The 24,858-nt window shown below is 31.7% G+C and overlaps 1 protein-coding gene across 4 annotated transcripts in view; it reads right to left on the reverse strand.

Annotated features, from left to right (window-relative positions):
- The window catches only part of LOC126748997 (solute carrier family 12 member 6), a 272,321-nt gene that overhangs the window by 146,225 nt on the left and 101,238 nt on the right, over positions 1-24,858 (reverse strand). Inside the window, exon 1 of one of the 4 annotated variants that reach the window (XM_050458589.1) lies at positions 15,389-15,612. The exons of the other annotated variants lie outside the window; for them this stretch is intronic. Within the exon in view, the coding sequence (XP_050314546.1) occupies positions 15,389-15,521 (133 nt within the window). The 5' untranslated portion in view covers positions 15,522-15,612. Of the gene's footprint in view, positions 1-15,388; positions 15,613-24,858 lie in introns of those variants that run through there. 4 annotated transcript variants of the gene reach the window in all.

Below are 24,858 nucleotides of genomic sequence, written 5' to 3' on the forward strand. Positions count from 1 at the left end.
AATTTTTGAGCGTTATTTTCGTGTTTTTTTCACTATGGCTGTGTATACCCCTTCCGAAAGAGTTCAACTAATTAAATGGTTTTATGGAGGCAATTCGGCAGTACAATGTAGAGATTTGTTTTCAGTGACATTTGAGAATAGACCGATTCCTTGTGCAAAAACGGTTTTAAATGTGGTTACAAATTTTGAGACATCTTTTTGTCTTCAAGATTGTAAAAAATGCCACGCAAAACGTCAAGAACCACCTGTTGAAGTGGTCCAGGATATAGAAAGGCGGGAAGAAATGGTTTGCAGTACCCTAGAACTTGATTCGACACGGTCCACTAGAAGTGTTGGAGAGGAACTGGGAATGAGCAATAAAACTGTTGCTCGTATCTAAAAATATGGGTACAAATGTTTCAAGTATTCAAAAACTCAGTAAATATTTCCTGAAGACCAGTGGCGAAAAATGGAATTTTGTGAAACCATGATGGAAAAGGCAAATGAAAACGAATATTTTTTAAAAAATATTTTGTTTTCTGATGAATCTTCTTTTCCATTACATGGCAAACACAATCCTTCCATTGTTCGTTATTGGTCTCAGAAAAACGAGCACACAAGTTTTCAGTTTCGTACCCAGTATCCTCAGAAAATGAATGTTTGGGCAGGTATTTTGGGCGACAATGTTATAGGGCCATTTTTTATTGATGGCACTTTAAACGCCCAAAAGTACCTTGAGTTGCTGCAAAACCAAGTTCTTCCTGCCATTCAAATCCTACCTGATGTAGACCTGGGATCGGTTTATTTTCAGCAAGATGACTGTCCTACTCATAACGCGGCTAGAGTAAAAGAATTTTTAACAAATACTTTTCCTAACCTCCTTATTAGTGGGACTGGCGATATTAAATGGCCTCCTAGATCTCCAGATTTGTCTCCAAATGACTTTTATCTGTGGGGTTACCTTAAGCAGACCATTTACAAGCATGAATTTAGTAGGCCAACAAAATTAGAGGAGTTATATTTTAACTAAAATTTTCGAAGGTGCCAATTCCATTTTACCTGAAACTCTTTTGAAGGTGCGAAATAGCTTTTACGATAGATTAAGCTTTTGTTTACCGAAAGAAGTTGGTTTATTTGAGCCTTTTATTTAAAAAATGATATGTTGTTAAGTTTGTTTATTAGAGTTTTATTTCTGATTTTTTATTATATTTTTATCAGAGTTGATATTTTATTTTTTATTAGAGTAATTTTCATTTTCATTATGCAAAACACAGCATATTAAACATTTTAAGATTATAATTCTATGCGGGTTTTACACATTGTCATGTCTGTAAAACCCGCATTAGAATAAATATTTTAAAAATGCCTGGATTTTCGCATAATATTTTGGGACATTTTGTCGCCAAACGACGCAGCTCCCACGAAAGTCAGATGTTTACTAATCCCGTCCTCGGGCCAGCCGGGGCGGTGCTCTGTCGCAGGCACTCGTACACGCGCGACGTTGCAAAATTTCGCCTCTATGCGGTTTCCTATAAGTAACGAACGAAAACACGATCTGTATATAGAAACTTTTATTGTTAATAATGACGAATTGTTAATTTTTTTATGTTTCTTTGTATGTTAATAAATTCGCCAACCCCGCTTAATTAAAACTATTTTCTTAAAATATTACTATTTTTAAATATAAACACACAGGGTGTTTTTCGTGTTTCCTGAACATTTTTTGAAACTGGATATATCCGGTTATGCACGCGAACTCCTCAAGTTTCCTAATCTCTTTATCATGTCCCATCATAGAAAAACCCCTTCATTATCCGATGCTTCTTTTTTAGCATTGATCTTTTTTTTGCAAAGCTCAAATACATCATTCTCGGCTATTTATTATCTAGAAAAATAAATAATTATTTAAAAAGGCAAAATATTTCGATTGTTTTAATGATTACTACCTTTCTTCTAAAACCACGTCCAACATTTTGTTAGAACTCCCACATGGTTAAATATTGATTTTTAGTTTTTTAGAATTGTGCGAATGAAGTTGCATTGCATTGAAACCCAATAAGAAAACTCCATTCGTCATGAAAAATTTTCAGGAAGGCGTGCATGGACTTTTTGTAAAGGATGCAACTGTTGTTCTTTAAGAACTCGACTTTAGGCAATCAAACTCGACTGCTAATTTTCACACTTTTGTAGAAATTAAAAATAGTTTATACAGCACACTCACCACGATTAATGCAATTTCCACAATTATGTTTAGCTTTGATAAGCGTTCCCTAAATTATACACGGCACTTATTTCCTAATCACAAAATATAAATTAAATAAAATTTTACCAGTTTCCCCCGTGACAACTTATTCAAACGTTTTCCTATTAGGAATTCTGCGAATCGAAAATCGTTCCATGTGAAGCTTTTTGGCTTACATGAACATGTTCATGCATAAGATAGATATCGGAATATTGGAAAAAGGTAAATTCCATACTGGCAGATAAATTGAATAAACATGTGAAGCTTTTCTATACATATTTAATTAGAATTGACAGGGCAGTTAAGTAAAATGGAGTATTTTTATTACCACCTCTTGCATTTTTTTAAAACTAAGACCACAGTTTAAGACACCTTTACCTGCTTGTCATTTTATTAAAAATTCATGCTACAAATTCAAACTTTTTAGAGATTAGGGATACTCTGATATAATAATACATATATCCTTTAATAGAATCCTAATTAAATAAAGTAGCTCTTTTTCAAAAGCCATTCATTCATTCTATTCATATTAACTAAAAGTATCTTTTTTTAGAGTAAGATTCCTGCTATCTAAAAAACAATTTTTCACTTTTACCAAACATATAATGTCAATTTAAAAACTAAATAAATTGACAATATTTTTATTTTTCTCGTTCGCATGTTAAAATTTTAAAATTGGGCAATCAAATGGAAAACATATAAGGATGCAATACCTAAATGAAAAAAAGGTTTAAATGGAGATTAAAAACGTTTGCTAAATATAACATTTTTTATAGTGCCGGGAATTAATCATATAATAATAATAAATATAGCTGTTTTGAAATATCTTTAGCAGATTGGTAAGATAAACACCATTAACCATTTCACTTAGACCATTTTGCCTATCACCTTCGAAAATAACCGGATATGGTGGTTTTGGTTCAAGATTAGATTCCGCCACGTCAAGAACTGGCTCAAATCCAACATGTTATCTCCGAGAACGCCGACCTATAAATTAGCTTTTTCTTAAGACATGGCAAACTTCCTTTAAAGAAGTTATATTTACAAAGCGCAAGTTAGGCCGTGGAATAGGTGTATATTAATATGGCATCAAAATTTTTCTCTTAAATACTCGGTTACCCAGTTAAAAGCAAACATTACGTAAATGCTAACATTTCAATTTACCCAATTTCCAAATTGTTTGCACTTGCTGGATTCGGTTAATTGTAATAACATTCAAACAAGAGCCGTACAGAGTACAACCATAATTAAATATTGAAAATATTCGAGATTCACACATTCTCAATTTTCGAAACTCACAGATTTTTTTTAGTTATAACTATGGACATTTGTACTTGAATGCAATATTCATATAATATCATAAGACCTTTGTCGTAAGCCAGAAATAGGATCAATAAGCAATTGAAGAAAAAAGATTTAGAATAAAAGGCATTAGAATCAAAAATACAATTGAGAATTTTAACCAGTCAAAACAATTGTGATCTTACTTTAAATTTAAAAAATATGATTTTTTAGCACTAATTGTATAATTGTGAAAGGTAAAAAGTAAAAATAAGAGTTTATAAGTTCAAACTATGTATAACCAAGCTGAGGCCTGCTGGATAGCTTCTAGGGTTCGGCTTGGCGGGGGTTGCAGTTGGTCCCTGTATGCCTGTGATTGTGTTGGCAGGGTGTGGGCAAAAAAGATAGGGAATGGGAGCCACTAAAGCTCTGCGAACATACTCCCGTGTATGAGGATAGTAAGGAAATAAAACCATTTTTTTTATACAAAATGTACAATTTATTTGGTACCTACTGTTGTTCGACCTTCTGAAGCCCATTTGGAAAGTAAAGACCGTCCTGCACTTTTTAGCTTGGTATAAGCCATTGATTAAAGTTGCACAAATGTCAATAAATAAATAGGGATAAAGTGAGAGGTGACTGCTATAATAACAGGGATACTATCAGAGCTTGATAGATTAGAATTGCCTTGTTATCCTAGTTTAAGCTTACACCACTTCTGAAGAAAAGCATTTTAGCATTTTAGAAGTCAGATTTACTCCAAATAAATTGAATCCTTATATAATACCCACCTTGTCTATGGATGGAGTTCTGAAAGAAAGCTTAATGCCAACTTAATCAGTCAGCCGTTTAAATCGGAAAGAATGGCAAAAGGTGTTTCACTTAACAAGGAATAAGAAAATTTACCGGAACTCAAAAAATGATAATTTGAATAAATATTATAAAAGTGGCATGAATTGTCCAAAATCTCCATTTAGTACACGGCGCTTCCAGAACAATCAAATGTTCAATGTCTTTTCAACTCATTTTAAAGAAAAAAAATTACACTAAACCCTGACTTATTTAATCAAAACATAATTAAATTAGTCAGCGAATCTACATTGTTGAGAAAATAAGGTTAATTAAAAATAATGCAGCAATTTCATCTGATCTGACTAACTTCCCCGCATCCGTCAAGCTGCCATGCCGCCCGATAAGATCACCGTAATTAGGTCATAGGCAATGAGTACCACTAACATGATATATAGGAGTAAATCAATAAAGACATTCGGACAGCAACTTGAATTTTGCTTCATTTGAAAGAAGAAAAAATAAATGTAATTACATCAAAAAACTAAATGAATAATAGCGAATATTAAAAATAAGACCAATATAAGTGCTGGTGTCATAAGTTATCAAATATACTCCTAAAAATAGAAGTTAAATAAAATAAAAGGAGCAACTTAGTAGTTTCATTTTCTGTAACTTTAAAGGTATAAACTTGAATAACAGATAGCTAATCATTTCACTAACGATCAGGTTTTTGATTTTGTAAAAGTGACACCTAATGGATCCAAAAAAATGAAATTTTAAATTTTTTGAATGAATAAGTAAATCGATAAACTGATTTGCTTACGGTAAAATGATCACGGTTTATTAAAAAAACCAAATAGATTATCTCGAGACGTCACCCGCTGCAGCGATGAAGACCTTAAACGATTTCAAGTTGAAATAGTTAATCTGATGGCACCTCGCCGCAGTCATTAGTATGTCGCAGTCCGTCGTATTACTTATTATGCAATTTACTAAATTTGTAATTTTTAGTGACAATGGAAAATTAAAAAAATCTATGTTCATGAAAACCGGATTAATTACCTCAAATTATAAAATATTTCATATTATATATACTTATTGCTCGTTTGTTCATATGTCTATATAAACTTTTTTTATATTTTGATTGAAAAAACTACTAAGAACGAAGACTTGTTCTTGCATCGTTTTGTGTATAAAAGTAAAAATTGTCTCTCATTAGAAGTATGATAAACAAATATATCATGGGGCCCTAAATGATATGTTCAAGGGCAAAACAATATCTTTGTAGGATAATCCTGACCATTACAGCATAAAAACCAATAATTACAATATTTGAAAAGTAAAAATAAAGATTTTAATATGTACATAATTTATTATTTATTAACGTTTAATTACTTTTAGTCAAGTGTAATAAAATGCACCCATAATTGGCCACAAGAAATGCTTTCATTAAAGGATGTAGGAAAAATACACAAATATCTAAAAACCAATTCGCTTTAGATCAACAGACTCAGCACTCCACTTAATGGTAAAGCGGGTGGAAAGACGGATAAACCAGAGAGTATATAATAATAAAAGAGTCCACCGTGGGTATATTTATTTAAATCGAAGGTGCGTCAAATGCACAATCTTCCGAAAATACAGGAAATACCCAATAACGATGATCGAGTAAATGTTGAAAAAAGTATATATAAATCAACATTATGCCACTACTTAATAGCTTACGTATTCATTAATATGCAAACGAGTAAATTCGAGCAGTGACTTTGCGAAGGCATGCAAGCAGCCTTAAAACTATAGAGAAATGCTAGTGAATGCTGAGAAATCCTATATACACTAACCTCAATCATACTGAGATAGTATTATTTACTAGAAAGAGAAAATTAACATCTCTACCGAGATCTAAACCATCAAATACATAAATCACTTAACAGAGAAACTCCAATAAAAGAGTGGAAAAGATTGCATATCAAAAATGACATTATCGTAAATTACTAATAATAAGAAAAAAATGACAATTTATTTTTCTTTCAATTTCGGCCAGTCCACTGTTAAATAGATCGCACTGATCCTGTCTAGAGTTGTACGTATTACAAATATCTCGTAAAGGAAAATATTATAATGCTGGTCAAATACAAGACTTGTTGTAAAATTAGTAGTCGATTAAAAGTGTGAGTTTCGTAAGATCTCTGGCAAATCAACCAACCCATTAATTAATTACTCCCTTCTTCCTTGTAAGCATCATGTTTCAAGGAAACAATCGTGTGAAAAGCTGAAATTTAGCATATAATTGTTTATATGTATAGATTTTAAGCGAAATATATATTATCTTTAATGTTCCGGCTATTGCAAATTAAAAAATATATAATTGTTTAAAAAATGTAAGTCTTAAAAAATATGTTCTCTTACTTTTCCGTTTTGTCGAAATATCACCGATTGTATTCCCGGCAACGAAACCCGGAAAGGAGCTGGAGTTGAAACAAATTAGTGAAACGTTTTTATAGGTAAATATCTCCTAGTGACAAAGGACTGCATACTAGAAGATCTTTCTACCTGGATCTTTCGATTAACTATAGGCAATCGCACTGCAAGATTAACTTAACTTAATTGTAACAGAAAAGCATGGGCAATAGTGCTTTTTTACAGATCAGTCGCAAATTTCTTTTTGTCTTAAATCTGGAAGCATTCGGATCAGGAGAGAGACACAAAAATAAAATGAAAGTCGCTTCCGTTATGCACTGAAAGTAGTAAGAAACACGGGAAGTGAAAGGTGGATCAATAATGTTTTGGAGTAGTATTAGACTTGGAGGAAAAACGGACTTCATTTTCTTGAAAAACACAACAATAGAAATAATTATGAATTATATCTATACAGTATATGTTATAATACATTATTCCAACAAGGTGTATGGTCTTGTTACAATTGATTTTGAGAAAAATAATAACAACTTTTTACAATGATACCCTACATTACCTATAAACAATATCACTAGAGGTATTGTAGAAGTTCCTCTAGCTACTAACTTAGTTTTGTAACTTAATATTAAATAATTTGTAATAATAAATTGCATTTGGTTTTCATTCACCAATAATAACGTAATTTTTATACGTGTTTTTAGACTTTTGATTTATACCGTACTGCAAAGAATATTAGAGATACGAGATTAATGACATTATCGTAAATGCATTAGAAGAGAAAGTACCCAAACAGCATCATGCGTCCTGGGGACGTAATTTTTATGCCATATTTGTGTCCATACGTCCATTGTTATGAAAACAAAAATAACGTAATTAGTACGTAGGTACTTTTGGATACGTAGTTCGTACGTACATTAGATACGTCTCGAGGTTGTACATACATGTACTTATAAATACATAGAAAATGGTTTAGCTCCTATGTATTATATAAGAATTATAATAATACAAAAAACTATATGCCAGGAAAGAATTTTTTTCAAATATACGTATTTTTAAATACTTCTAAGTTTTATTTTCAATATTTTTAATTTCAGTAGGATAAACAAAAAAAACTATTTGAATGTTTCTTTACTTTGATAGAAAAAGTCAACGAATTCAGTATAAATTAGGCAACTGTCAAATCGAGATTCCCTCTTTCCAAAGGACTAACACACCTTCTAAATTTAGTTAATTTACATGTTGATCTGGTCGAGAAGTAATTAGGTATAGGATTTTCAAAACATCTAACAAATATAGATAATGGAATATATCAAAATTATCAAAATGGGTCGCAAAAGCAACCCAGTGTTTTTGTTGCCCCCACTGACTGTATAAGATAAGTGACAGATGTGAAAACGAACGCCCTTCTTTCACTCGACTTGGCAATATTGGTGTCTAGGCGTGGTTTGTCCCTTTGTAATAAAGGTTTGCACCACTGTGAATCTAGGATTTATCAAAATTCGGCTTATAATAACAATTTCTTATTACATTTGAATTTAGTTTTACTGTTCACCCAGTGATACGAAGGATCTACTACGATCTAGCCCAATTCATGGTAAGGGCACAATATGTCTTCATTTTAATGGTAATGGACTTATATTACTTATTTGATCATTTGCTTATTAGAAAATATAATTTTAAGGTTCAGCATTACAAGCATGGATTGGAAGCACAAAGAAAATTGAAGACTGTATTCCACAATAGCTACGAAGAACAAATTATATTTTTTTATGGATTTTCGTAAACGTTAATTTTTTGTTTTGTTTTTTAGGCATATATATGTTTTGTTTTATATTTTTATATATTATAATTTTGTTATAATCAATGTATTTTCAATTTTTAAATGAGTTATTTCTTCTCCCAACACACAATACCACATAACAAAAGAAGTCGTGTAAACATCCTAGATACGTCATATTATGTTCCGTAGAATCCCATCTGACTTAGAACCTTGCGAAAAGTGGACGTGCTATATACGTCCATAGTACGCAATACGTCTTTTGTCCGGATCTATGCTGTTTGGGTACCTACAGTGTATACCGAATTACTAAGGTATGACAAAGAAAATATTATATCCCCACCAGATATCTTTCCGAAGCTCATATTAGCTTTGTTCGCGGTGACAATTCTGAACACATCCCGGATCAGTCAGGAACTCTGATGGCTAAGAAATACTGTAAAAAATTTTAATGGATTTTTTCTGAGTCTCCTTCCTGTTTTTTATAATATGCTAGGGTTGCAGCAAATCGATCTGCTAGTTTATTCGTCAGCGCTGAGCTCATTTGAAAATGTTGAAAATACAGTTTATCGTCAAATTATGGGACAATGTTTTCAAAACATCCAACATTTTTGGGAACTTCTGTAACTTCTAGAGGTTCTCCAAGTCCTCATCACTGGATCATAAATGATCATACATAGTAATTTTATCATGGAAAACTAATCTAAAACAAAATCGATTTAATTACTCATAAAACTAATAAAAAACAGTAGGACAAGCAATTATTATTTGTAACAGTAACTATTATTGGTTTTAAATTTGAAATAAAATAAACGCACCACTTATAAGAAAATAATCGCAAAAAGAGTAAATAGTCGACATACAAGTCATTAAAAATCTACTGCGCAAGTCTAGAACTCAAAATTCTAATGTTCAAGGATCAATTGATCAGATTGATCCTGAACAAGTAACAAAACAACCGCGAACGCCGGATTTTGAACTAGAAGTTCAGGACTAGTAACTACGAACGCTCTTTTTAACAATGCGCAAGCGAAGTAATTCTGAACTTGTTCAGGACTGTCACCGCGAACAAAGCTAATATCTAACAATTTTAGCGTGAGAGAGCAGGCGCGGGAGTGCAGGGGACTTGTTTAAAGGTGAAAGTCGCGTCGCCGCCACCCATTGGTCACACATAAGGCACTTCAGATTACGAGCCGTGTACTCTTCTGGGCGCTATTTTATCTAGGTTACTTGTTGAGTACAGGGAACAAATCAATATTTTTTATGAATATTTTGATTTTCTTGCAATAATTCTTGCAAAAATTCCTACTTTCCTCGTAAGATATAATACATGTAAGAATATGCATCTGAATGTTATGCTACCTACTTCTTCTAAGGACAATAATTGATTTCTATTATAGTTTTTTAATTTTATTTTAAAAAACAGAAGTGCCTTAAAGAAGGAAATGTAAAACTAGGTAAAGATTTATCCATTTATTACGTTTTTTTATTCTTTTAAAAAGTTATTAATAAATAGACTAAATTATCTTGATCAAAATAGCGCAGCGCGCAGAGGAGCGAGCACACGGCTCGCGTTCTGGCCTCATGTGTGGCCAGTAGGTCGCGGCGACGCGACTTCCACCTTTAAACAAGTTTTCCGTACTCCCGCGCCGGCGTATGCATACTAGCGTCTGCCGCCTGGAAATCACTGTGCCTCTGCAGTCAGATGTGTGGTGCTACGTTGCCGCTATTCATATTAAAATACCGGCTGCATATGTTGCGCGCCGCGCCGGCAGCTCTGAGAGATATTTTTTAAGGTGGTAGTTGGTTAAAAATAAAATAGCTTTGTGTTCGAAAAGCCTCCATTGTTCTAAATGGAGGATTCTTTTATTAATTTTTTTAAAGGTTAAATCGCTACGTACAGGGTACAGTAATAGGACATTATGTACCTATTTAAGTACCTATACCTAATTTATATGGATTTTTCAGTTTTGGTTATTAATGTTAAATAGTTGTCCTTCCTTATATACTAAAATGGGTGACATTTAACATTAGTGCAATCGGAATTACATTACAAAATTAATTAATATGATGAGAATAACCTAATTTAAGTCAATTCCAAAAAGAAAAAATGAGGAATTTTAATTTTTTATTATAATTTTAATGATTTTAATCTGGAACTATTTTTCGACGCGTAGTAATAATGTCAGTGTGTTGAGATTTTCTTTTGGTTATAGTGACAAGCGATGCGCAAAAATGTTTTATTCATTCTAACGGGTTTGAATGAACAAAATTCAAAAGGGCGCGCCTGGGTTGGAGTGAGACTTGATTTTAGAGTTGGATCTCAAAACGGATATCGACCGTGGGTTGGAGCCTCCCATCGGTTGGGTTAGTGTCTTTTGAGCCGCGTACCGGGAATATTAACTTTATATATTACTTTTTTTCGTTTTCACGCAAATTTTTTAAATTTTTCCGTATTTTTTTCCTTAAACATATAAAAATACTATACAATGCCTCTCCTCTTTAAATTTTCTTCAAAAAACGTTTACTCTTGATTGCACTAATATTAAATAGACCCCTAAAATGAGTTAAGAATTGCTAAAGGTACCTACTACGATTTCAATGAACTCATAATGTAATAAAATCACATGGTATTTTATTCAACCATTCATGAGATAAATGTGTTGAAAATTGTGCTTGCTATGACTAGGAAAATGTGCAGGATTCTAAAGATGGTAAAAACATATTGCACCTTTCTGAATGTAACCATTAACCTTTGAATTGCTAATTTTTAGGATTCATAAACATTTTGATATTTTATTCAATAAATACCTAGGTATTTTTTTATATGGGTAAAAAACGTTAGATAAGAAAATGCGATTTGTTTATTGTTTATCTGCAAATAGATAATAGATTTAGCTGCATATTACAGACTGAAGAGCATTAAAATAGTAATAATGTAGGATTTGGAATTTTTAAAATATCGCTTTTGAGAAATATGTTTAAATTAGCAATTATTTCAAAAATATCTCAAATTTAGAAAGAAAATAATTTTCTAATGATCTAAACACCATCAATAGAAGGAATAAAGGCACCAATCCAAAATAAAACCATAGTATAGGTAACTAAATTTTATTAATAAAAAACAAAGAAAAAGATAAACTTATTTATGTAGCGAAGGGTTACCAGAAGTAGGACCCAATATTATTGGGTCAATAAGGAAATGAAACCAATTTCTTACAAAAAAAATGCCGATGTTTCGACCTTATCCTTATATTTAGATCATCTTCAAATGTGGCTGGAAATAACACAATACATGCATAATGTAAATGGATATACATTTAAACCAATCACTTAGCGAATGATATTTGTTTATATCAAAATAAACAAGTAAATACAAAATTGCTAAACATTGAGCCTGCGAGACTGCGAGCGAGCACATAACGGCTCACCCAGAATGCGTTTTAATCATAAAATATGATATGTTTGCTGAAAGCGGCAACATTGACTATGCTCTGCCGCGAGAGCGAGCGCCGGCGGCACAAGGAACGGTGGTTCCGCAGACGCTAGTCGTATGCATGCACAAAAATCCTGGCCAAGTACACAGTATAAAGAACAAGACAGTAGGTTCACTCTCTTGCGGCCGTTTGAAGTAGGGACTTTAAACAGTGCCGACTTTTTTACGCGGTCGTAAATCATTATTTAGTTTCGACGGCAATCCTTTACGATACGGGGGGTGTTTGAAACATTTTTAATAAGGAATATTTTCGTACATCGCGGCGGGCAGCGTGTAATATGTGGAATTTTTTGAAATTAAAGGCACTTTGTATTATTGTTAAAATGAAATTGAAAGAATATTATTAAGTATCTCTTTTGAACAAATAACTGTAAGAAAAACACTTGGTAGATAGCTTTAAAATTAAGTTTATTAAAATGTACACAATTAAATCTTAGCTTTACGTTCCTTTCATGCTCTTTTCTTAACTGACCAAGAAACTACCTACCTAATATTACATACACTTAATTAATAATAACTTCGTTAATATACCCATTTTTTTAATATTTAATAAAATTTACATAATAATGTGATAACAACACTCAGCATATGGAACTCGGTAACAGTGAAATATAAAAAGGCAGGTAAATTCAAAAAACTTATTAAATGCCTAATTATTTGCTTTTTAAATAGGGGATGAAAGAACAAACCACTAAAATTCAAATAAAACGAAAATAGGTGTTTTACAACCTAGAATTCATATAAATATGCAAAATAAATATAGTTTTACATTGGGGATTATAGTACACATCAATATTTTGAAACTTAAACCCTTAAAAACCACCCTTAATGACGAAAAAAATGCAGTTTTAAGTATGGTTAGACGGTATAAGTGGCTAAAATTTATATCATTCAAATGATTGCAATGCAACTAATAATAAATCGGATAGCTTTCACTATTAAAAACCACCACTAATAACAGAATATTACCAAAAATTTTGCATTTTTTTAGATTAAAATCACGATTTAAAAAAAATATGTACTAATATGTAACTATATGTATCTAAATCGCTGACACTTTTGAATTTTTTTGTAGGATCTCAATTTTCCGAGATATTTAAGAAATACTGAAGAAAAGCGTGTATTTTTTTCTGTAAACTAATCCATTTTTATTTTTTTAAAAATGTATATCCCCTTTTACTCCTGCAGCCATCTACGCAACATATCGCCGGCATTTTTAAAGTACAAAATTTCCGCAGAACGCTATTATAGTTCTAATATTGAAGACGCCCCTGTATAACGCAGTCGCCACCGGGCAGCAAAAAAGAGTAGCATCAGAAAGCGAGTGAGAAAGGCAACATTTTGGGCGGCGCTTAGAGTGATCCTTCTATTCTAGTTTATGTTCGGTGCCAAGTACGAGCGTCGGAACGATATGTGGTGGGGATACAATCTTTTCTTTGTGATACCTTAGTACTTAAGTATACACTGTATGTACTTCCTTTTCTAATGCATTAATCTGTAATATTAATTTACCAATGCTGTACGTTAACTTGCTCTATTTAGTATTTTATTTATTTATTGATAAATGTCGAGATGACAAATAAGGTACGTACAAAATAGCTCTAAGGTTAAATAGTGTATTAAAAGAATAAATAATTTTAAAAAGAAATTATTATTTTTTGGTAGGGTCGGCAACGAAAATCAGATTTAATATAATTATTACCTAAATGTATGCATAAATAAAAATATCAGATATATTATTTTGTTACTAAGATATTGTTCGAAAACGTGACCTGATTTCCTTAGTATTTTCTGCGTTAAAATCTTAACATCTTGAAAATATATTTTAAGTCTTGTATAAATATTTATTAATATTTGTAGTAAATATTATAAGTAAATATCATACAAAATATTAGTGGAAACAAGTATACATTATAAATATAAAACATAGAAGATATACAATATAGATGTTCCAAATAAGATCTCTCAGATACAATTGAAATGAATATGGATGTATCTAATTTAAAACCTAACTGAAAAAATTAAAACTGATTCAACTGAAACCTATTTTTAATATAAGGCTTGACCCAACTCAAAGATCGCCAATACACAACTAAATAGGAAAGAAGTATATTGTGTGTAATCAAAAGTATTTTATCAAAAGCTTTGATGATATATACTCTATCAACCTAAACGCACCTGCCAAACAGGTATGAATAAATTAATCACAAGTGCTCTCCCGCAAAAACAACAAGCAAAAGAAACATGTTCTAACAAACTGAAGCTATCCACGTATAAAAAAATAAAAAATCATAGCTATTAAGATAATTTACTTGTAGATCGATAACTTTTAATATAATTTTCCAAACCATATTCTTGAATTGACGCAACGAGTTTCCTTCTAATGATAAAGGAAAACGCTCGAAGAAAGTAATTTATTAAGTAATAGTGTAATTGGAATTCTAGCAGGATCTTTGCGCTATTTTAATAAGGATTGAAGGTGATTAATCTGATTTTGCTCTCTTTTTATTATGTATTCCAAGAGCATCCTAAATCTAGTCTCTTCTTAACATTTAGTTGCTTTAGCTTAAGTGACTTAAATATTACTTTCTAAAATTTACTAAAATAACTGCCAGAATCTCTATACTGAAAATTGTAAGAAAAAGGAATTGTAATATATTTTTATCTTGTTTCCTACAGGTTAACTCCCAACACTTGCGCTTGCGTTATTTTAAAAAAATAGTATTTTGGAAATATTTGATTCTTTTTGTAGTTCAACAATATTATTATTTCTCTGTAGATACGTTTATTTTTTTTAAATTATTGATACATTGCTCCAGAGTTAGATTTCAGAACGAACTTTTCTGTTTCAGGGTGCTAGTCCATACAAAAATATTGACTACAAATAAAAATATAGTAAAATATTTGTAAATTAATAGTTTCAGTTAAAATGATTTGTTCGGAGTAAAAAAAAAAAGAGAAATATGGTATAATGTTTTATATCTTAATAATTGTAGGTATCATATATTTTCATTGTTGTCATTTTTCTATTATTATTTAACGAAATTATACTTTCAAGTAATTCTAATCAAGGATTACAGTTATATACTATTGACACTATTGACACATGAAATTTGCATTATATTATGAATTATTAAAATTTTATTCTAATTGTTAATAATACTGAAACTCAATATAAAATTTTATATATTTTTATTTCGAATAATTATAGTTTAATCATTACGATAATGCTGCTAATGGTAGTTAACAAACAGCAAACTCAGATTTGCTATGGAAATTGTAAATAACCTGTCTTCTTTATCGGTATAAGTCGTACAAGGATAAATCCATAAGATGGCGCGAGACAGCCTAGATCGGCGCGGACAAATTAAAATAGAAACTAAATAAAATATACTAGAACTACCTTTTGCAGCTATTTCTGAGGTTTTGAGATCTGTTGGAGGTGAACAGTGTCCATCGGCGATCGGTGCCTGTTTACCCTCGCCATTGCAAGGGCTGGCAGCCTGGTAATTATCTTCTTCAACACCGCTGGACATCCCTCTATACCGGAAGAGGTTAGGGATGCTGTTGGCGATGTTTTAAGAGCCCGATCTGAAGCAACTTCCCGCGATGCGCGGATACAGACTGATGAAAACCGCCGTAGAGATGAAATCCGCGAGCCGGCGCAGCCTCACATACAGGGCACAACGATTCGAATCCGCCTATGCTGGGACCAACCCCACCGGCGCTCAACACGATCCCGGGAGCCCAAAATTCCTATTAAGCTCAAGCAGGACCGCATCTTTACCTCGATTTTATGAAAAAGGAAAAATTATTCTACCTGACTATTCACTTTCTTTTCAAATCCTTTTTTATTACCTTTCATAAAATATTGCCAATATTTTGTTTACAACTTTTTTTCACATATAACAATACGCAAAATCATAACATAAGTATATATAACTCGGGCTTAATGGAATATAAGACAAGATAGTAATAATTAAGAATCTCATAATGTGACTAATAATTTCAGAGGTGTTAAGCGCCTGTTAAGTACCAAGAGGTGTAAATCTTTTTAGGGTTATTGTCCCTGATATTATAAGTATTGATTTATTTGTTCATAAAGTGTAACCTCTGGGTCTAAAACTACTTTCTAATCTACTTTAGAAATTGATGAGGCTTAAATTTAGAGAAAAATAGAGTGCTACTAGTTCTCAAAAACAGATTAGAAACTATTGCAAGTACCACCTAAATTTCGCTGGTCTAACTCATATCTCACATGGCCTATTAAATTAATTACTGGAATTGAATTTCTCACGGCCATATCAATAAAATAAATAATATTCCTGAAACAAAACCAATTTTCTTAAGAGAAACTCTAAGAAATTTAAAAAGAATTGTTGCAAACGAATTAATGTTTATGCTTTAAAGCTCATATGACATGTGCTAGCAGATGTCATGAAAGTTGACATAAATAATCCAAAATTGTAATTCGCATTTTAGATCATTTAAACTATATAAGTGCTTAAAACTCTTGCATAAAACTCGGGCCACGAACAGTCAGTCGTATTTTATATGCGGTGGTATTTAAGTCGTATAGTGGACTGACCCAAATAGTCTGTCATGGAGCTGCCTATAGGTTGCTACAGAAAATGACGACTGTTGCTATATCAAAGAAATTTACTATAAGTCCATTAGACTTAAAGTTTTAATTAAATTATTTTTAATTTTTAGCCCCATATAAAAACTTTACCACTTGCGTATGATGGGAAAGTTTATAAGGAAGGTGAGATTTTTTGTGCCGAAAAACTCCTGTTGGAGGTGCGTGTGTCAGATAGATTTTAGAGGAATTTAACATATAAACTTAATTTAACTTAAACTTACTTTCTTTTTTAGTTTTATAAAGTCAAATTGGAAAAACCGTTCTACAGAGGACGCTTTTGGGGGTTAAAATAGAACACCTAGAAAAATTGGAAAAGGAAAAGTGCACCCCGTTGAGAGAAAATATAAGGAAAGTGACCTCTTGGTTGTCTTATAAATCGAATGTGTAGTAGGAAATTGTTATTTATATTGATTTTTATTTTTGGCGCATCAGGATATTTTATTTTGAATATCTCTACATTGATCTCAATATCTATTATGAGATTAAATGGAGGATTATTCAAACTCAAATTTAAAAATTCTTTGTTTTATTTATTTGCCTTCTATTAGTTGTAATAAAATATACATATATACGTGAGATACAATCACAACACAAATGAAACAGCGTTAAAAATAGACAAATATATATATATATATAAAAGTTTATTTACTTTACAGTTCCATTGCAAAATAGTCATTCAAACTTAGAACACTGAATACACTAGAATAAGCATTGGTTGTTTTGGAGGGAGCGCACCATCTACACAGACACCAGAGGGGATATTTTGTTGATCAACATGCTTAGTATTCCACATAAATTATTGTAATTAGCATAAATTGAAACATTATTTTATTATAAGGCACGAGAAAGAGTAAAATTAGATTTTTTTGATAAACATTTTTGGCTTCTTTAATCGCTAAAATTCCACACAGAACGGTAACGCTTTTAATTTTGTCCGGAGATGGTTTCTCGATAAAGGTAGTTGGCAACTGCGCTCGTTGTTCATATTGGGATGGTGGACCTTTCGTATAGTATTAGTATTAAAAGAATATTTTGAGTGATTTTAATGCGTTTTTTTAATTAATAATAAAATGTATGACTTATAATATTATAAAAGTCAAAAAAAAATATTTGTGAAATATCTATTGAGTTTATTACGTATGTTTTAAATAATTATGTTCTGCTTATGTATGTAGCACATGTTGCTAAATAAATATATTTTATTATTACTATTATTATTATTATTATTATTATAACCAAAATAAATCTTTTTCGCTAATATTTTTTTTTTTTAAATTATTAGAAATCTGGATTTATATATTATTATAATCTGAACAATTTTTTGCTTATTTGAACCAGTAAATGCGACAAAAATGTTAAGAAAGATAACAAAAAGTGGTAACATTGGATACTTGCATTATTAACATATCAGGCATTCTACGTTGCCAAGTTGTTTTTTCTCTAACTGTTTTTGTTGCAGTATGGTTCTAATTCTATTAAATGCTGTTTCACCTTGGTTTTTTGTTTGAGGCGAATTCAAATTGACTGATAATTATTGTATAAACGAAGACACATGTAACGGTAGACGGTGCATTGGGTTGTCAACATTTACTGTTCCTTTGTATATGATATGTTATATGTATGGAACATTCTTAAATCAAAACCTTCTCTGGGATTAAAAAAAAAATAGTTATTCCATTATACAGTGCTCTCATTTCAAAACGATCCACCTTTAATAACTTTAAAAAAAAGAACACATCAATCTAGATATGACGGAAGACGTTTTATTTTATATTTGACAAAGTTCTGTCAATCACCTCCTCACATCCAGTTAGCCTCACATTAATATGTCAAATGGGAACTCCCATCATGTGACACATCATTGTAAACCGCATTAAAATGTCTATTCAACATTGCTAAAAAAATTAAATCGTTTAATATACTCGCGAATAGTGACCACAAATGTCTGGGAATAGTGGACATATTATTCAATTGAAAAACTATATACTTCTTACATTATTATACTTCTTATACTTCGAGACTTATTATACTTCTTCCATTTCAACGCACTGACATTTTTTGCATAAAGGTGATATAAATAGGTGCAATTTTGGGATGATTGTGTCCGAGTTTCCGTAAGTAATTAACACTGGTTTTTAGTACACATGTTCTATAAAACAATAGACTAAAGTGACATAAATATCGAATCACTCACTCTCAAAATCCGAACGTTCGGAATAACTTCACTATTAATTGCTGATATAAAATTTATGCAGAATGTCAGGTGGTGGACTTTGAGCATTAAGCGCTGCTTAGTCAAAGAAACGACAGAGAGATCTCTAAGCATATCCAAAATTCGGAATCAATTAGATCTGCGAAGTCGTGCTTAGTTGCTGGGTTTCCGACGTCTAACCCGCACTCGTTATTAGTTACTTTTCGTACATAAATAGCAGAAAAAAACCTCACATCGGAAAGAGTTAAAAATTGGTTAAAGTGTTTAATATTCAATTTCACTCAAACCGCCTATTTTGTTTGGCGATGCATTACAATTTACATTTTGTGGCAGATCTCGTCAGCTGTTCAGGCTGGCTTCCATCTTGGACTTTTACATGGTTGCTGGATTTACCGCCATTAAAATGGCGGATTTTCTATGCAATCGCCAGAGAAGGGCAAATATTATCATAATTTTTAATCTTAACATGCAAGATAAGAGTACCGAAGCTGCTCCGGTTAAGTATCTGCTGACTGACTTATGTAGAAATACTGTCAAAGTGCTAGCGGCTAGTAGGAATGGGAAATTAATGAAGACTTGTTTTAAGAAACAAAATAGAAAAACCTAGACTGAAACATGTATGACACATGTGCAGCTAAATTAGACTTATAGCATTGTGGGGACAACGGGGAGAACAATCTCTCCATAAAGTATGTATGGTTCCCCTAGGGTCGTTAAAAAAATAATCACAGCGTGACCAGGCACCTAAGTTCAACTATTTTTACCAGAACGCTGCCTTAACACTAAAATTGAGAACTTTTTTTTTACCGTTACTGCCCGCCAGTATGGTTTGTATTACAGAGACATGGTTAAAGCCATCAGTAGTTTACAGTGCTCACCTTTTTCCTCATACATATTGCTATATATCTGACCGTAAATTTGAAACTGGTGGCGCTACTTGAGGTAGTGGTATTCTTTTTGGTGTTTTTAGAGACATTAAGTCTGAGACAGTTATTTATCTGATTTTGGCAATGATGCATGTAGAGCTTTATACCGGGTGGCGTATCGAAAACGAAACAGAGCCAATTACGGGCAGTCCATTAACTTTTTAAAAAAACGCTCGGACCCGTCGATTTTATTTTCGAGAGGGACACTTAATAATCACAAAATCACTTTCCTACCTACAACCCTCGAAGCGGAGGTGGCACTACCCCTAAAATCTTAAATGGGAAGGAGGGTTGAGTAATACCTCATTGGAAAGGTCTTTTAATTCTCTTTACAAGGGTACTGGTTTAACGCAATTTAAGTAAATACTTTTTAAAATTTTCGCATTTAAACCTTAAAAGGTAATTTTCAATATTTTTACTTTATCATAGACTACTAAAGGTACTTTTAAGAAAAACAATGCCAGGCAGTAGGACAAACCCATCAAGTATTATTAAATTATGTCTAAATCTAAATAAAGTAAAGTCTAGAAATCCTGAAATAGTAAGACTGCCCGATAATACGGTCACAGAGCCCCAAGCCATAGTAAGCGCTTTTGCGTCATTCTTTAGCGAAACATTTATAGCGTCTATTGATTTTGAGCATGCCTGGACCTCCGTTAATCCACCTCACCTTGATATTTCCAAAGCTAATGCTTCCCAAGTGATTACGGCCGGTAAACGACTTAATTGACATGTGGTGTCGATGGTATACCTATTTTTTTAGTTAGAGATAGCATTAGTCCGGGCTGTTCTCTGACCTACATTTTTAATTTAATACCGTTTATAATTGCAGAAGCAATTTCTGGACGATTTAGTCCTTGAGCAAAATGAGTCAATAGGGTTAATGGGTCTATTTTACTCATATTTTCTTAATAGTTTGTATAGTGTCAAGAAAGCTTTTAAATTAAAATATTTAGTTGCTACATTAGATATACCATCGGGTTCTAACCTGGGTTAGTTAATTATCAGTATTAGTTAATTATCTCACTGAAATGTCATACACTGACATGTGCTAATTAACTTAAATTAGTTATTGGCCATATTACAATATAAAGAGTATCAAGGGCTTATTTCTCCAGAGCTGTCTGAATTTCTTGGAGGTCTGGTGTGCATAGACTGGGACCAAATGCCGCTAACTGTAGTAATCTTAGTTAATTCCTCCAGAATAAACATGCTCATTACTTAATTATTATATTATTACAATTATAAATACAATTATTCCATTCACGATGCCATAGTGAGCAGGCTTGCATAAATTACTGATCTTGCATAATCTTTGACTCTAAAAACCATATGGAATCCACTTTATTAGTGTTCTATTGATCTGACTGAATCTGTTCAGCGTTTATAAAATATTTTGTTTACAGACACTGGTAATTACTTACAAGGTTTGATTATTAGCAACTTCTGGGTGATTTTAATATACAGGGTGTCCCAAAAGTGATGGATCAAACTCAAACAGAGGATAGAGGGAGTCATGTTCAATCAAAATCACCCCCTATGTTGTTATGCAATTGTGAATAGGTTAAAAGTTATAGCCATTTTTATGTATTTTTTAAATTCAAGCACACTGTCAAATAAAAGCTTATAAAAAAATTATACAGTGGATTAAACAATGCGTTTTTTTGTTTGTTTTTACCTAGAAGTGATGTACCTTTCTAATAAAAATATTTTTTTAAATATTACTTTTCGAAAGAGCAAAAAAAATTTCTTTTTGGACTTTTTACAACTTTAAAAATAAGTACCCTTAACTTTGATGTCATTTTTTTCTCAAAAATGTAAGACATAAGAGTGACCCTGTAGCTTAAAAACTTCTACGTTTCATACCGATTCCAGCAAGGCATGACTTAAATACATTATTTCTTATTGGCTAATTAAATTTTAAGTTTTTCAAAAAAGACGCAAAAAAGAATTTTATGGCTAAATCAATATTTACCAACTTTTTAAAATAAATAATTGTGTTTTGTTGGGTTGGTGGATTGCAATAAAGTACAAAACACATTAGAAAATGGTTTATTGTTTTACATGATAGTTTTGCTATCATTTACAATAAGTGTTCAAAATGTCTGCCGCGAAATCTAATGCATAACCTACATCGGCGTATAAAATTTCTCTTAATCATTCTGAATGAACGTTCATTTTGGGTAATTAATCTAGTTGCTGTAATTAATTGGTGGCGTAGCTCTTCCTCATTACGATTTTCCCAGGTGTATACCAACTCCTTAAAGTACCCCCATAGAAAAAAATCAATTGAATTGATTCGAATTGAAATCGGGGGTGCGCGGTGGCCAACGAATTGTACCTCCCCATCCAATCCAACGACCAAGGTAGGCCTCATTTAAAAACTGTCTCACCTGAAGGCTGTAATGGGCGGGCGCTCCTTTGTGCTGCAGCCACATTGATTGACGAATATTTAATGGAATATCCTGAAGTAAAACAGGTAAGTTTTCTTCCAAAAATCTCCTATAGATTTCACCATTTAATCTGGCTGGTAATTCAAACGGCCCAATTTATGAACCGTTAAGAATGCCACTACACATGTTCACACTAAATTGATGTTGAAAGCGGTCATTTCTAACAATTCTGGGGTTAAAATATGCCCAGTGGTGTAAATTGTGAATATTAAATATTCCCGCCCTCTGAAAACTAGATTCGTCTGACCATAAAATTTTGTTAAAAAAATTGTGGATCCCACCTATTACGATAAAGCATTTCTCTACAAAATTCCACCCTGTTGTAATAATCACCCGGTAATAGATCTTGAACCCGTTGTACATGATAGGGATGCAACTGGTTTCTTCGTAGAATGCGGTGTACTGTTGTTCTCGGAATACCAGACCGTCTTGATATGCGGCGAATACTAGTTGAAGGTTCCTCTAATGCCATTTCAATGATGTCATCTTCTGCCTCAGCATTTTCATCAGGTCTTCCTATTCTGTGAGGATTTCCAGGAATCTGCCCCTCCACGTATGCGTTATGCACTCGTTGAAACACCTTGTAGTCAGGATATCGTTCACGATCAGGAAATCGTTCACGATATTCCCTTTCAGCCGCTCGAGCGTTTCCATTGCAAAATCCATAAACATAATGCATTTCTGCATACTCACGGATGGTATAAGGCATTATGTGTTCAGTTGTATAAATAATACAAAATTGTATGTACTTAGCCAGTACCTGGACAACACAACACTACCTATTTTAAATTATTTTTAAATTTTGTTTACGACAAAAAATACGACAAATCAACATTCTTCAAAATAACCGCAGATAAATTGGTCAGTATTAGAAGTCGACATACTTATGTATTTTTAAACATTTTTGAGACACTTTAGGTACTATCTTAATTTTATTATTTTTTCGTAAAATAATAAAGCAAAATATTGATTTAGCCATGGAATATTTGTTTTGCTTATTTCTTAAAAAAATAAAAATTTTATTAGACAATAAGAAATTTTAATAATCTATTCAAGTTGTACTTTGCTGGAATCAGTATGATTTAAAGAAGTTTTTAAGGTTCAGGGTCTTATATTTTCTTCGCAAAAAAATGGCATCAAAGTTAAGTACTTTATTTTAAAGTTGTAAAAAGTCCAAAAAATTGTTTTTCTAGTGCTTTTAAAAAGTAATGTTTAAGAAATATATTTTTGTTGGAGAGGCACATCATTTCTAGGTACAATAAAAAAAAACAGATTGTTTAATCAACTGTATAATTTTTTAAAAGCTTTTATTTGATAAAGGTGCTGGAACTAAAAAAATACACATATATGGCTATAACTTTTAACCTATTCACAATTGCATAACAACATAGGGGGTGATTTTGATTGTAAATGACTCCCTCTATCTCCTGTTTGAGTTTGATCCATCACTTTTGGGACACTCTGTATATATATCCGTTACATCTTAGACAAAATATCTTCTTTGTAACAATTTTATATGGTCTATTTAATAGCTTGATTGAACACCCCAATTATTTTTTCCAGGATACCTTTTTTGGTTTCTACAATTAGTATAGTATTGTTTAACCATTCTTCAATAAACTGACCTCTATCATAATGAAACTACCAAGCTTTCTATGATACAGTTATGTATGGTCACAGTGAAGACTTACGACTAAGTAAAAAGTAATATTTCTAATGACAACACAATAAAAAAAAAGATGTTTTAAAAATAATAACCAAAAATTAACGTTGTTTGTAACATATAACAGTTTATAATTCACCAAAACCACTACTAATGATATTTTATGGCCAGTTATACATATATGTGTATTTATATATGTATATCTATTATTATATCAGGAAACCTTGTTCAAGTCATTTTTATTATTCTACCCACATACAATTGACCACATTCACATTTCAATTGAAAAATTCCTAAACATTAAAAGATGTTATTTTTATATTTCCTTATATATTCTTGTGGTCTATAAATATACCTTCGTGTAGCCTTAAATTAAAAAAAAAGCAGAAATAATATGTAAATATAAATGTACGTGAAGAGTATCATTTGATATTATATGTACATATATGCCCTACTGTAGCAAATGTGCCTGATAAAGAATCATGTAATAATACTTTTTATATACAATAATCTCTTTATATTCATGATTTTTAGGGATTTTAATCTTTTAACTTAATTTATTCTTTTATTAACAAAGCGAAATCAAGAATATATAATGTGAATAGTAGTAAAATGAAGAGTTGCTAATACCTACACTATGTCAGATTTCTATATATAAATAAATAGCTCTTTATTTCCAACAGTCGCACACAGAAAATAATAATAAGAAAAAAAAGTTACAAATAAATTTCACCAACTAAAACTAAAACAAAACAAATTATAAGTCTATTATTAAAAAAATGTTCAGTGTAAGTATCAAGTAGTATCCTCTGCAAAAAATTATTAAATACAACATATTTATTAGTTTATAAATTCGCCAGCCATATGTTAAGAGTTATCTCTCTAGAGTCCTAAACGTCTTAGATTTTACACTACAGGGTGGTAAATTTGATACCCTTGTGGATTATTTTATAAATGTTGCGTACCTAGGCATCACG

This window comes from Anthonomus grandis, chromosome 22 (genome assembly GCF_022605725.1).
Source record: "Anthonomus grandis grandis chromosome 22, icAntGran1.3, whole genome shotgun sequence".
Classification (NCBI taxonomy): domain Eukaryota; kingdom Metazoa; phylum Arthropoda; class Insecta; order Coleoptera; family Curculionidae; genus Anthonomus; species Anthonomus grandis.